This window comes from Lepidochelys olivacea (genome assembly GCF_965140295.1).
Source record: "Lepidochelys olivacea isolate rLepOli2 genome assembly, chromosome: 1".
NCBI classification, from domain to species: Eukaryota; Metazoa; Chordata; order Testudines; family Cheloniidae; genus Lepidochelys; species Lepidochelys olivacea.
Window position 1 is genome coordinate 250,722,638 of NC_140411.1, and position 15,502 is coordinate 250,738,139.

General features: G+C 44.3%; 1 protein-coding gene across 5 annotated transcripts in view; it reads left to right on the forward strand.

Moving 5' to 3' along the window:
- The window catches only part of TRIM24 (tripartite motif containing 24), a 138,620-nt gene that overhangs the window by 92,806 nt on the left and 30,312 nt on the right, over positions 1-15,502 (forward strand). For 3 of the 5 annotated variants that reach the window (XM_084638430.1, XM_084638426.1, XM_084638428.1), the window contains 4 exons: positions 969-1,086; positions 8,459-8,724; positions 12,815-12,982; positions 14,886-15,065. In XM_084638430.1, coding sequence (XP_084494556.1) covers positions 969-1,086; positions 8,459-8,724; positions 12,815-12,982; positions 14,886-15,065 — 732 coding nt within the window. The remainder of the gene's footprint in view (positions 1-968; positions 1,087-8,458; positions 8,725-12,814; positions 12,983-14,885; positions 15,066-15,502) is intronic. The other 2 variants (XM_084638427.1, XM_084638429.1) reach the window with 2 other exon arrangements.

Below are 15,502 nucleotides of genomic sequence, written 5' to 3' on the forward strand. Positions count from 1 at the left end.
GGTTAGGTATTCTAGAACTGACGTACCTAAAGTTAAGGAAACTACAAGTAAATAAGGAACTCTATGAAAATATTTATATAGTGGGTAATTCATGTCAGTACAAGCAGGGAAGTTAAATTAACCAAATGTATGAGATTAAGAGGCATCTTCAGTAGAATTTTTTTTTTTTTTTTTTTGAGGAAGATTTTGAGAGGAATTGGGATTAGGAGGAATCCAGAAAAAATAGGTGTGTTGAGTTGGCTAGCTTTTGCCTGTCTGAAGTTGTCTGTATTATGTTATAATTAGTACTTGGATTAATACGTCAGCCCTTGTGTTTTCTTGGGCCTTTTTTCCCCAGTTTTTTCCTTCCTAATAAAACCCGAATCTTTAATTGTCTGACCTGAAGTATTCTACTCTTCATAATGTTTTCTCTCCAATTGTAAACATAATCTAATTGTTGAAACTAAGGGCTTAGAAAAGCTCTTAGATATTAGAACATTTCAGAGAATTCTTATACATTAATTCATTTCATTATTGGGGGGAGGGAGGACAGAAATTTTTATTCTGAGAACATCCTTTCTAATGAGAATAGTAAGATCTGACCGACATGAGAATAGAGGACTTTCAGACCAGGAATGATCACATAAAGAACAGAAAGTTTATTTGCAAATATATTGGCTCATTACATTGTCATCTAAGGATGACTACATATCTCTACAGTTGGAAAAACTTAATTTCTTTATACTGTAGTTAATGAGTGTTGAAAATTACTTTATTTCTGTGGGTGGGGAGGGGAGAGTGGGAAGTTGAAAATCTTTGCTTTTAGTTGGTTGCACAAATCTCTGTTCTTTTCACCCCAATTTAAGGCATTTTTCTCAGATAATAAACATTAAACCCTGCTGTTGTCTTGTGGGAAAACAGTACAAGTTAATCAGGGTTTTTTCCTATTAAAAAAAATTTGTTTTGTACAAGGTGTTTTCCTGTTCTAGATTACATATCGTCTACGGTACCTCCTTCGAGCAAGGTGTGATGCTTCACCAGTGACTAACACCACTGTCCAGTTTCACTGTGATCCTAGCTTCTGGGCTCAAAATATTTTCAATCTAGGTATGATGTGGCTCCTGCTTGTTTTATCAACTTCTTTAGAAACTGGTAGTATCACTAAAAATAGTTTTGTCAGCTGAACAGCCTTTCAGATATATAATTGAGTGTATTTCTCATGTGTTCTTTCATATATCTTCTACTGGTGGACAGAAATTACTCTAAAGTGCGTGTCTGATCTGACTCCATATTGGATGCTTTTCCAGGTAGTAAGGCTAGCTAGGCAGTGCCTAACTAGTTTTAGCTGACTGAGCTGAGGCATAAGAACTGAGGTTTGGAGATGAGAAGGAAAAAAGGGGGCAGGGGAACTACAATGGAAATGCATCAGGTACAGAAAGCAGTCTTTTGAGTAATAGTTTTCTGTTGGGGTTAGGTGCTTTTTTCCTAGCTCTATAGATTTTGCTTGCTGTCCTTCCTGGCATACTGTTAACAGATGTGAGCTCATAGAGCAAGCAAAGATTGACCATCCCCACTGTACCATGCTCTCTAGGCAGGCTGGATTCCTACCGTCAGACTGGTATTTGCATTTTCTCTTCTATCTGCCGGTGGCTAGGTTTCTGCTTGTACATTCTGTGATAGGGAGCTCTGTGAATAGCCTGTTCAATATGATTGACTAAGTATATGTACTCAGTCTAATGAAGACATGCAGCATAGGAACTGCCCTGCTAGGAGCAGGAATTAGAGTCTAGAAAGACTCTGTCTCGATGAATTTGATTTTCATGCCTCCCTTGTTTTCAATATCTGTAGGGTTTTTTTTGTCAGTGTCTTCATCTTTCTGTTGGAACATGGTTTTGGATGTACCTGTCAGGCATTTTGGCCGTTGGTCAAAAAGTGCAACCAGCTTTGCATTATAACTAGGGCCCTACCAATTTCACGGCTGTGGAATCAGCCCTTCCCTACAAAATCTGATCTCCCCTGCTGCTGGGATCCCAGGGGCTCCTAGCTGCTAGTCCAGACGTGCTGGGGAGGGACAGGAGTTGTCCTTCCCCTGCGTGGCTGCTCTTGGTGGGGAGATCAAACTCCCCTCCAGAGGCAGCACAGAAATGAGTGTGGTACACCCTTACTTCTGTGTTGCAGCAGCCCGGAAGCTGGGCTCCTGACTTGTCTCTCTTCCCACCCCCCAACCTCCAAGCTCGGGGCTTCCTCCCACAGCTGCTCCTGCCAGGCTAGGGGCTTCTGCTCTTGGAGGCTGCAGCCAGGGCAGCCTGGGGTCTGGGCTTCTGCCCCCCATCTCGTGATTCCTTCCGCAGCTCAGGCCATTCTCCCCCGACGGTTCCTGGGGCTGCGGGATTCCGCTCCTGCTGGCTGCAGCCGGGGCAGCCCGGGCTCGGGATTTCCATCCCCCAGGGCTACTACTGGGGTTCAGGGTGACCCGGTCGGGGCTTCTGCCCTGGAGCTTCTTCTGGGGCACCCATTTTTTTCACGGTGGGTTCTCAAATTGACTTGGAGCCCGCTGCCTTAATCTGTCTTAATCTGCCTTAACCTGCTGGGGTGCTCCTAGCAGCATGGGGGAGAGCCTATTCACTTCAGAGAACCTCTTCTTAACTGCAGGAAGCTCGGAGGCTGCTGTCTTGGCAGCACAGAAGTGAGGGTGGCAATTTTGGGATCTCTTCCCCCCCCCCCCCCCCCGCACAATAATTTTGCAACCCCCTTACAATACCATTTTGGGCCAAGACCCCCACGGTTACAACACCCTGAAATTTCAGATGTAAACATCTGAAATTGTGAAATTGACCAATTTTAAGACCCTCTGGCCATGAAATTGACAAGAATGGACTGTGAATTTGGTAGGGCCATAATTTTAACAAAAAGGTGGGGAAATGTTGTCATAAGAGTGCTGTCATGACAAGATCCTTTCTCACAGGTACTGGATAACTACTCGATTTGTTTTCAAGTGATTGCATATGTCCATTCCACTTCAGGTATGTGGGCGCCCAGTGCACTAGCATCTGGGATTTTTCCCTTAGTGGTACCTGTTGGGGTGGTGAATGCACTTTCTGTTGTCTCATCCTGCTGTGCAATGATGTGAAGGGCAGAGCTGTCCCTTACTCTCTCAGTTCCTTCTTAGTGCTGTGACGGTTGTCGGATCACTTTATCTTGTTGCTGCAAGTGTTTCCCTTTTTCAGTCTTGTATATAGTGGGTACTTATTTAATGGTTTGCCTTAGCAGAATTTTTTGCTATTAAGTTTCCTTGTCCTGGGATACTTATTAATATGCTCTTCGGTTCCGACCGCTGGGGTATTGCCTCGGTCGTTGGACTTCAGCCTTTCGATGAATGCAAGAAATCAGTGCCAGGCATTGACTCTCTCACTCCAGGTGCCGCACATCAGAGACTGGTGCCGAATCTGCAGGGACTTTAAGCCCGGAATTAAGAAGTACAGGGCGATCAGACTAAAGCACCTTATGGAGGCAGCCCTCCACCCACCTTGGGAGTGTCCCCATTCAGAGCATGCACCAAGCGAGTCTCCTTCAGTTAGGAGCGGTTGCCTGTCTTAGAGTCTCAACGCAGATCTTCTCTGGTACTGAAGAGGAGGCACCATAAGCTGGCATCGAGGAACTCAGCGCCCAGGAGATTAAGGTCTCTGGCACTGAAGTCCAGCAAACAAGCTGGGAAGGAGGTTAGAGGGGCAAATAGCACATCAGTCAGGGTCGTTGACTGGTGCTGATTGTAGCCTTGTTGAGACTGACATCTAAGGTGACACCATCTTTGACTCAGCAGTATCAAGAGACTGTCCCAGTGCCAACAATACCTCAGGTATATGCTGTGGCACATGATCTGCTGAGTCTCTTGGTACCAGTGTCACCGGCAGTTTAGGAAACATCTCAACAGAACCTTCTAAAAAGTGTGACTTCCTTCCTAGACATACACGTGGAAGTAGTTCAGGAGAGCTCATACAGATTGGTTGCTATCATGGGATCTGTGGGGCCTTCTGAAGTGGCAGTTTGCATAAACGAGGCTATTCTGGAGTTCACTAAAGTGTTGTGACAAACTCCATCTTCCATGCCTCCTACAGCTAAAAGGATGGAGCAGAGGGATTATGTGCCCTCATAGGGGTTTGTGCATTTTTATGTCTCTCCATCTCTGGAATCTTTGCTGGCTTCAGTTTCTAATGAGAGCGCGCACCAAGGTCAGCAGGCATCTACTTGAAAATGAAAAGTTGCAAAAGGGCTTGATCGTTTTATGGAAAAAATATATTTGACAGCAGGATAACGCCTCCAGATTGCTAATCAGCATGTATTGCTGGGATGTTATAACTTCTCCTTCTGGGACAATATTTTAAAATTCATGGACAAGTTGCAGGGTGAGAGCAGGCAAGAGTTTCTCACTATGGTTAGTGAGGGAAAGATGATAGCCAAGACCTCGCTTCAGGCTGCATTGGATGCAGCGGATTTTGATGACAGAGCCAGGGCATCGGCTGTTACGATGAGTACGTGTTTGTGGCTCCAGGCATCAGGTCCTCGTCAAAAGGGCCAAAAAAACCATTCAAGATCTCCCCTTTGAGGAACTATAACTATTTGCATAACAGATCGATGACAGGCTTCATAGCCTGAAACAGACTCTTGGGCTATGCACAGGTCTTTGGATATTTACACTCTTCTACCAAAGAAGCAGTGGTTCTGTCCACAGTAGCCTTATCATTACGCTTTCTGTATACCTCACCATCAGGGCCTGGCTTACAAAGAAAGGGAGAAGTTACAGGAGAATACCTCCGCCTTCTCTTTTTTGGGGTCTGCTATAGATTCGTCCAGACAGCATAAGAATACCATGCAGTCAGTTTGACGTTCTGGTTGAGGACAGCTTACCAGTTTACCAGCTTCTCCTATCCCTGTTTTCTTCCAACAGACTATCCCACTTCCTAAGTGCTTGGACCCATATCTCTACAGATAAATGGGTTTTACGCATGATGGAATTGTGATACACTCTTCAGTTTATTGCTGCTGCCCCACCACCTCTGTCCCCCATCCCTTTTCAGGGACCACTCTCACAAAGGTCATCTTTCAGAGGTACAGTCTCTCCTCCTGTTGGGAGCCATAGAATAATTTCCTCTTCTTCAGAGAGGTAAAGGGGTTTTATTCTCGCCACTTCCTAATCCGAAAAGCAAAAGGAGGTCTCAGAACTATACTAGACATGCCGGAGCTCAATATTTATCTAAAGAAAATAAAGTTTTCCGTGGTCACTCTGGCTTCCGTTATGCCCTTCCTGGATCCTGGCAACTGATATGCTGCGCTCACCTTAAAAGGACACACATTTCCATGTCCCAATAAATCAAAGCCACAATAAATTCCTCAGATTTACGGTTAGCCAATCCCACTGTGAGGCTACATGTCAGGACTGCAAACTGTCTGTCTGTGACCCCACGCGTTTTTACAAAGTGGATGGCAGTGGTGGCAGCGTTTCTGAGGAAATCAGAAGTTTAAGTGTTTCTATACCTGGATGAGTGGTGGGTGAAAGGCCACACCAAGAGCTAGGTAATATCTAGCATGACCATGATCCAAACCACCTTCAGCACAGTAGGATTACTGATCAAAGAGGAAAAGATAGTCCTCTCACCTGTTCAGAGGATAGAGTTTATAGGAACAGTGTTAGATTCTATGGAAAACAGGGTGTTCCTCATGCAAACAAGATTCCAGACCATGCTGGCCGTTTTGTTAGACGTGGAGGCTTATCCTACCACAACAGTTCAGAATTGCCTCAGCCTTCTGGGGCATACGGCCTCATGTATTTACATGGTTCAGTTGGCCAGGCTTCATCTCAGAAAGCTGCAGAGCTGTCTGAGCTTGATGTACTCTCCAATTCGTCATCCAGTGAGCATGGTGGTTTGAATGACCACATGGATCTTAGCCTCTTTGGACTGATGGATAGACTCATCCTGTGTGTGTGTGCGCGTGCGCTTATTCCTTTTGTTCCCCCACAACCTACTTTGCCTTTGGTTATGGACACTTCCGCCCTAGGTTGTGACAGTCCATTTGGGTTCTCTGAAGACTCAAGGGCTATGGCCTGGCCAGGATTAGTTCACTTCATAAATATAAAAGTTGAGCCGTTCATCTAGCTTACCACATCCAGATGGTGTTTAAAAATCAAACTGGACCATGCTCGAGTGAAACTCACAGCATTGATGTGGCCTGCTCAGTCTTGGTTTTTCCACTCTGCTGAGCATCTCAAGCAGGTCTCCATTGACACTATCAGCAGACCTAGATTTGATTTCACCAGGCCATGGTTGTTGCATCCTTCATCCCAATGTGGAAATCCTTCACCTTACAGCCTGGATGCTCCCTGGTTAACCCCTCAAGAGGAGATCTGTTCAAAGGAAGTACAAAACATCCTCTTGAATAGTAGAAAGCCTTCTACTAAGTAGGCTTATCTATTGAAATGCAAGAGATTCTCCATTTGGTCTCAGCAAAAAGGGGTTTCCCCTGTCCGGGCTCCAATACAACATACACCAGACTGTTATATCTAAAACAGCAAGGTCTTGCTGTTAGCTGCTAGGTGAACCCTAACGGAACTATCTTGGCTTTCCGCCATCTTACTGGTAATCACTCTTTTCTCTAACCTCATGTCAGTCAGGCTTTCAAAGAGTCTGGAAAGGTTATATACCCAAGGTAAGGATTCTGTTCCTCCTTGGGACTTAAACCTAGTGTTAGCAAAACTAATGGGTCCTCCCTTTGAACCTCTGGCTACCTGTTTGTTGCTCCATCTCTCAGTGAAGGTCGCCTTTTTGGTGGTACTTACCTCATTGAGGTAACTGGCGAGTAGGTGAACTGAGAGTTCTAGTATTTGATCCACTGCATACAGTCCTCTACAAGGAGAAGATAGACCTATGCTCTCATCCGAAGTGGTTTCTCTCATCCATATCGGTCACTTAGCAGCTTACCAACTTTCTTTCCTAAGCTTCATGCTAAGGATGAGGAGAGGCTCTACCTATTGGATGTTAGGAGAGTATTCGCATTCTGCTTGGACAGAACTAAATTGTTTAGGTTGTCCTCACAGCTGTTTGTGGCAGTCATGGGTCTTCTAGTCTCATTTCAGAATTTTGTCATGGATTTCCTCCTGTATACATTTGTGGGGTGTCCTGGCCAATGTAACTCTGCCAGATAGGGTGCTGGCACGTTCAACGAGATCCCATGTGGCCTCTGCAGCATTTCTATCTCACATGCCTATACTGGACAATTATAGCGCTGCAGCTTGGTCATCAATACATACTTCTGCTTCTCGTTACGCCATCTCCCAACAGTCTAGAGATGATGCCAGATTTGGACGTGTCCTACAATAATTCAAGTAGACTCCAGTGCATCTCCAGATTGAACTGCTTGTCACCTGAAGTGGAATAGACACATGTAATCACCCGAAGAAAACAGTTATTAACCTGTTCTGTAATTGTTCGAGATTTGTTGGACATGTCCATTCCGTGACTCAGGGGTCAACAGAACAGTGACTCCACCCTTTATATCGTCGCGCAGCTAATGCACTGGACACCCATCCACCCAAAGTGGAATGGATGTGTGCAACACATTTTGAAGAACAGTCATTACAGAACAAGTTAATAACTGTTTATTGTCTTTGGGAAAGAGATCACAAAAGAGGTGTATCTGTATTTTTCCTTGGGGGGTGAACCCTCCAGCCATGTGAGTAATGTGTGTGTGAATAAGTATAAAAGAAGCTGTTTTTCTTTATTTCCAGGTAACCTTTCTTTCCTTCCTTCTGATATGCCTTTGAATTGTTGGGTTCTGCTCCCTTGAAGTCTGAGATACTGAAATGGGAACAGGAATTCCATGTGGGAGCCTGTGTGTTTCAGGCTATTAGAATGGTTTCATGAATAATAATTTAGCACTGGCCCCTTTTGGTATGTCTCCATGGTTTATTACACAGTTTCAGAAGTTGAAGCCACCAGGGGTTAAAGCTTCAGAGTCAAGGTTGATCGGGAACTTTTTTTCCCCATAGACCATGTCTTGTAAGAGTTCTTGTATATTGAAGAATCTCAGGTCTGAAGTTGTGTTAGCTGAAATACTAGCTAGACTCTTTACTGGCAGTGTGATAATATCTGAAGGCTAACTGGGTGTTACTAAACAACTTAGCGATTGGGTGCTGTTTAGAATATATCTAAGAAAATGAAATAACAGCATTATCAAGTGTCTCATTTCAAGTTAAATAACCCATAGTTTTCAGTGTAATGGAAGGGCCCTCATTGTTATCGATGGCACAGTAATGCACACAGTTCTGCAGCCACTGACACAGATTTTGGAAAGAATTGTTTACCCATCCTTTAAACTGCAATTAGGAATGGTGACCTGATGGCATAAAAAGAGGGAAATTATGAGAACCTGCGTATCTCCCAAGTGTAAGGTGAACATTAAAACATATGTTTTTATTTTTTACCAGGTTCTCTGGTAATTGAAGATAAAGAAACCCCACTACACATGCCCAAGAGCCCTGTGATGGAACCAAATTTACAGCCACAAAGTGGCTTACCTTCAAACCAACTGTCTAAGTTCCCAACACAGATCAGTTTAGCTCAACTACGACTCCAGCACATGCAGCAGCAGGTGATGGCTCAGAGGCAGCAGGCTCAACGCAGGGTAGGCCCAATGGGTCTACCGAACCCAAGAATTCCAGGGCCCATGCAGCACACTCCTACTTCTCATCAGGTAAACTATCATTGTTCCAGAGAGAAGACATGTCTGATCGTACTTGTTCTAATAGAATGATAACGGTGACTTATAGTGACATTTCATTGGCGCAGCAGTCTTTAGCACATATAGTTATAAGGAAGCCCATATTGTATGTATTTACAGCATTTTTTTCAAGATCTCAATGCCCATATCTCTAGAACTTCCAGATAATCTCTAAGCATTGTAAAGAACTCTTATTCTTTGAGTGATGGTCCCTGTTGTATTCCACTGTGGATTACACATGCTCCTGGACCAAGAGAATTTGAAAGCAGTGTCCATTGGTCTGCACATGCACCTGGCTCACCTTGTCTCTCCAAGGGGATAAAGGATGGGGCGGCCAGCTGCCTCTCAAGTTCCTTCTCACCGCTGCGTGGTCCGAACAGAACCTTTAAGTTTCCACAGCTTCGGCTTAGTTCTACAAAATAAAAATCATCAGTTTGTAAATAGTGTTAACAGTTTTAATAGTTTTTACTGTTTAGCATTAAATTAGTCTAAAAACCCTGGGACACCGTTATGCCCAGGACTCCAGGCTTCAAACTCTGTGCTTCCTGCGATGATCCTTCTCAGTCAGCGGCAACCACCAGTGCTGCCTATACTGCCTTGGGGCAGCTCACTGCACCTCGCTGCGATGTATCGGCTGATCATTCCTCAGCCGTATCCAAGGAGGACAGGAACTTTAACTCCGCAAATACCTCATGGAGAAGGCCATGACTATCAGACCCAGACTAGGGAACTCCCCTCGTACGAAAGCCTGACTCAGCAAGGAGTGCACCTCCTGTTGCAAAGTCTGACTCTGCTTTGGGAGAATCTACCCTAATGGACCCCATGGCGGGATCTTGTCAGGAAGCTAGGAAGCACATTCATAAGCATGAGACTAAGTCTTCCTCTAAGTCCACTTCAAAGAAGTCTGACTTGGCTGTAAACAAGCCCACTAACTTGGCCTATGAGGATTTAGGGTGTATTAAGTCCCAGTGGCACAACAAGAAAGCCCATAAGCATTGGGCTCCATCTGTACCAGACTGCGTTCCGTTGGTACTGTCATCCCTAGCATGTCCCAAAACCTGGGATCCTTTGGCACCGACGAATTCTGATCACTGCCAACTTCAGATACCACCCTTCTCACCATTTCCAATGGCCTGAACAAGCAGAACTCCTCTCACACTGGGGAGATATGAATCTGTTGCCACCTCAAGGACGTTTTCGCTCTCCCAGATCTGGAATCCCCTCCTCCACCAGGCTCTTCCACTTCCAGGGAGATATTGCCTCTGGGAGAATCAACTGCTGGAAGGAACTTATTACCCCTCCCATATGCAGAATACATCTCCCCTCCAACAGCATCAGCAATACTGCCACTGGAACCAGAATCAGCCTTCTCTCTGGGAGATGCTAAACCCTCTGATGAGCTGCTTTTCCCTGACCCTGTGTGTCCTCCACCACCTAAAAGACCCATATTGGTTTGGGTCCAACATCCACCTAAACTCACTCTGAGCTGCTGGTACCTCATGCCATGGGGGCCCCATGACCACTTATCTATCCCTCCTACTGGCTGTATTGGGGGCCTTTGGACAGTATCCATTTGCAGAGTTGATCTGATTTGCTAGGGAGCCATCCCTTGCCTCCCATCTAAGGAGACAGTCAGATCTGCACCTTCATCCATCCATCGGAGGAGGAGGAACATTATGCTCCAGATCCAGCAGTTCTGCCAGAACCAGCAAGACTGCCATTGTCATTTCGAGACAAAAAGGTGACTTCTGTATCCCCTTCCCTTACCCAACAACAGTGACTTTGGGCAATTCCAGGACTTTCTCCTCAGAGTTGCTGGAGAGCTTCAAATTCCTTTTGAGGGGATCCAAGACTCCTAGGACAAACTCTTAAATATCCTGCACACTTTTGGGCCCAACAGAATAGCTCTCCCTGTTAAGGAGATCATTTTGAGATCCAGTTGAGATTTTTTGAACTAGAAATACAGATTTTAAAAAGGAAATTTTTTTTCCTTTGGAGCTGCTGGAAAAGCAGCTTGTTTTCTCTCTGCTTTGGAGCCAGAGCTGAGACAAAAGGGGATTATCTTTGTGAATTGCAGGTTTTCTTTGCCTGGAGGCAGGGTACTTAATTCCTGCAGGGAAATTCAGTCTTCCAACCCAGAGGTTTTTTTTTTCCCCCTAAAAGTAAATAGGGAGGGGGGTGTTCTACCCATTTGCCTGGAGACAAAAGTGTCAAGGTTCCTCCCCCACTCTGAACTCTAGGGTACAGATGTGGGGACCTGCATGAAAAACCTCCTAAGCTTATCTTTACCAGCTTAGGTCAAAACTTCCCCAAGCTACAAAATATTCCACCCTTTGTCCTTGGATTGGCCGCTACCACCACCAAACTAATACTGTTTACTGGGGAAGAGCTGTTTGGACGCGTCCTTCCCCCCAAAATACTTCCTAAAACCTTGCACCCCACTTCCTGGACAAGGTTTGGTAAAAAGCCTCACCAATTTGCCTAGGTGACTACAGACCCAGACCCTTGGATCTTAAGAACAATGAACAATCCTCCCAACACTTGCACCCCCCCCCTTTTCTGGGAAATGTTGGATAAAAAGCCTCACCAATTTGCATAGGTGACCACAGACCCAAACCCTTGGATCTGAGAACAATGAAAAAGCATTCAGTTTTCTTACAAGAAGGCTTTTAATAAAAATAGAAGTAAATAGAAATAAAGAAATCCCCCCTGTAAAATCAGGATGGTAGAGACCTTACAGGGTAATTAGATTCAAAACATAGAGAACCCCTCTAGGCAAAACCTTAAGTTACAAAAAAGATACAAAGACAGAAATAGTTATTCTATTCAGCACAGTTCTTTTCTCAGCCATTTAAAGAAATCATAATCTAACACGTACCTAGCTAGATTACTTACTAAAAGTTCTAAGACTCCATTCCGGTCTGTCCCCGACAAAGACAGACTATAGACAGACCCACAGACCCTTTGTTTCTCTCCCTCCTCCCAGCTTTTGAAAGTATCTTGTCCCCTCATTGGTCATTTTGGTCAGGTGCCAGCGAGGTTACCTTTAGCTTCTTAACCCTTTACAGGTGAGAGGAGCTTTCCCCCGGCCAGGAGGGATTTCAAAGGGGTTTACCCTTCCCTTTAAGATTGTTTTGTCGCTATAGAAAAAAAGAGTCAGAGGGCATGTCCTCTCCACCCAAAGAATCTTCAGTTAGATTTCTGGCTGCATCCTACTCTCCGCTTTCTAACCTTGTTGCACCAGAGCACAAGCAACAACTATGGCATCTCTTCAAGAGGGACCCTTCTTAGACATCTATAAAGCAACCACATGGGGCTCCGTTCACACATTTGCAAGACAGCATGCACCGGTGCAGGACTCTTCTGCCGATACCTCCTTTGGGATGGTGGTACTCTGATCAGCCCTACTGTCTACATCGTCAAACCCTCCTCCTGCTTAGGTACTGCTTGTCAATCACCCACAGTGGAATGGAACAGGGACCATCACTCCAAGAAGAGGAGGAGGTTACTTAAAGAACTGGAGGTTCTTTTGGATGCATGGTCCTTACCTGTATCTCACTATCCGTCCTCCTTCCGCTCTGCTTTGGATCTTATCTGATTCGTGGTAGAGAAGGAACTGGAGAGGCAATCGGTTTGCCCCACTCTTTATCCCTTTGGTCAGAAGCACAAAGTGAGCCTGGACACCCATGCAGACCAATGGACACTGCTTTCAAATTCTCCGGGTGCAGGCACGTGGTGCCCAGGTGTAACCCACAGTGGAATACAGAAGAACCGCCAGTTAGAGGTAAGTAACCTCCTCTTTTCATATTATTACACAATTTGCCTCAGTGATTAGTTCAGATAGAATAATTAATTGTAACTTGTTATATTTTACTCTTATCTTAATTGTCAAGATGCATCAATGCTGAGATTTGATTTCATCTTACATTTGAGTGAATGGTTCAGTACTATGTATGTCATGTATTTTAAAAGTTTAAATAGGAAGTTGAGGGAAGAGTTTTTTCTGGAGTGTTTGGTGTTAGTCCTCAGACAGCTAACTGAGGGGATTGTCTGTCTCTTCCAGCAGCCACCTCCACGCTTGATTAACTTTCAGAATCACAATCCCAACTCTAATGGGTCAATTCTTCCTGCTCAACAAATGAGGTGTCCCCAGAACCAGAATGTACCAAGACTAACAATAAAGCCCAACCCATTGCAGATGGCGTTCTTGGCACAACAAGCTATTAAACAGGTAAACTTTCTCCACTCACCCACCCAAAAATAAAAATTGAATACTGTAAACATTCATTTTATAACTTACATTCCTTACTTTTCTGGGATGGATTTACAGCGAATATACTACTGTCTAGTCCAGTGATTCTCAACCTATTTACCATTGTGGGCTGCATATGCAGCTTTCTCTGTATTATGTGGGCAGCATCCACACTATATATATAGTCTCTGAGCCATACAACTACGTGGTGATTGGGCCACAAGCGGCCCACAGGTTGAGAGCCACTAGTCTAGTTCATGACAAGATACCTAATGATTTTGAAATGAGTTAATTGTCAAGTACAGTCCATTCCAACTACTTTGACTAGAGGAAGAGTTAGACTTTGTCTACATAACATGTTACTTTGGTATAACTTATGTCATTTAGGGGTGTGAATAAACCATACCCCTGAGCCATTAAGTTGTACTGACCTAAGCACTGGTGTAGACAGTACTATCTTTCTCGTTGGCATAGCTACCGCCTCTCACAGAGGCAGGAGTTACTAAGCCAATGGGAGAGTTCTCTCCTGTCTGCTTAGAGCAGCGGTGGGCAACCTGCGGCCCATCAGAGTAATCCATTGGTGGGCCGTGAGACAGTTTGTTTATGCTGATTGTCTGCAGGCACGGCTGCCTGCAGCTCTCAGTGGCTGCAATTCGCCTTTCCCAACCAATGGGAGCTGCAGGAAATGGCGTAGGCCATAGGGATGTGCTGGCCGCTGCTTCCCTCACGGGCCGCAGGTTGCCCTCCGCTTGCTTAGAGCATCATCACCCCAAGCGCTACAGCAGCGCAGCTACATCAGTACAGCTGTGCTCCAGTAAGTGCTATTGTGTAGATGTAGCCTGAGTGAATTATGGTTTAAATGTTTGCTTTAATTTATTGCTATGTTTATTTTGTATCTATCACTGACTTCTGGGCAGCCTGCAAAACTTAACACAAACACAAGTTCTGTTCACTGCAGTCTATGACAAACAGAGTAGAAAATCCCGCCCTCTAATTTCCCCCGCTGGCTACTGCATCAGTAAACAGACAAAAGCCTGCTTAAAAAGCTCTAGCTACCACTAGGCTCTGGAGCTTGCCACGCCTGGACTCTTACAGATGAAGAGAGGAAAGAAATTCCACAGTTGTGGACCTTCTGCTGCAAGTGATCAATCCCCAGCTGATCAGCAGTTATCTGGGGATAAGAGTGAATACTTCAGCTACTTTCTAGCTGCTCAATGAGGCAAATACCAATGAACCAACACACCATTTAAGGCTGATCATACACTTAAAAAGAGCAGAGTATCTTGCCACCATAGGAAGGAATGAAACACTGATCTGTGACCTAAGAAATGGAATAATAGTGCCATGGCTATCACAGTCATGTGAGCTGAATCAAAGAGAAGATCAAGATTGCTTCACAAGTCCTTCTTAAATCATTTAAAAAAAAAAACCAAACACCTTAACATCGTTCCACTGTCCACTTAAATAACAGTACCTAGTTTACAGTACTAAAAATACAGGAGCAGCTTTTCACCTTCAGCCCATTGTCGGTAGTGCATTTATTCCACTAAAACTATTCTGTCCCTCTGCAACATTGTGCATGTTCTCACGTGTAAATACTAATGCATGTTATCAGCAGGAAATAAATTTTAAGTTTTAAAAATCTCATACATTTGTCCTACCTCTTATTTCTCTTTTTTCCCATTTCTAGTGAGTCATGATTTGAGGCTACAAAGCAAATATGAATTTCAGTTCTAACTTCAACTCATTCTGCTTTTGTGTTGCTGCTTGCTTAGTTCAAACATGTTAGTGTCAGTGTATGTAATAGATGTCTTCTACCACGCAAAGAACAATGATGAATTCTGGTTGTTGTTTTTTGTTTTTTTGTTTTGTTTTTTTTTAGTGGCAGATAAGCAGTGGACAAGCATCAGCTGCTCCGTCAACTGCAAGCAGCACTACATCCACCCCTTCCAGTCCCACTGTCACTAGTGCTGCAGGGTATGATGGGAAGACATTTGGTCCACCCATGATAGATCTGAGTTCTCCAGTCGGTAGTTCCTATACCCTACCTTCTCTTCCTGATGTAAGAGTAACACACAAGCAATGGTTTATAGCTTTTATTTTAAAGTGAATTGTTTGCAAAAGGTGATCAGTGGAAAGGTCTTTGACACTGAAATTCTTTCTCTGCCTACCAAACTGGTACAATATAGAAAGCAACAGTTCAATTTTCCTACATGGTCCTGGAGACAGTGCTCCTGCACTGTTCTGGAGGCACTGCCTTTAAGGGATTTAGAACTGGCAGGAAGAGTAAGAATGAAAAACGCAATTGTACTCTTTTTATGTAGACACCTACTAGCCTTCATCTGTCAAATTCTTCAGTTGCTGCTAATAAAAAATGAGTTTCCTCAGCTTTGGTCATCAGTACCCAGAACATGTAATAGTACATGCTATAAATCTAGGGTCTCAATACTATATTACTGAGGTTTCTATATAATTGAAAGTCTGTCCCATGTAGATATT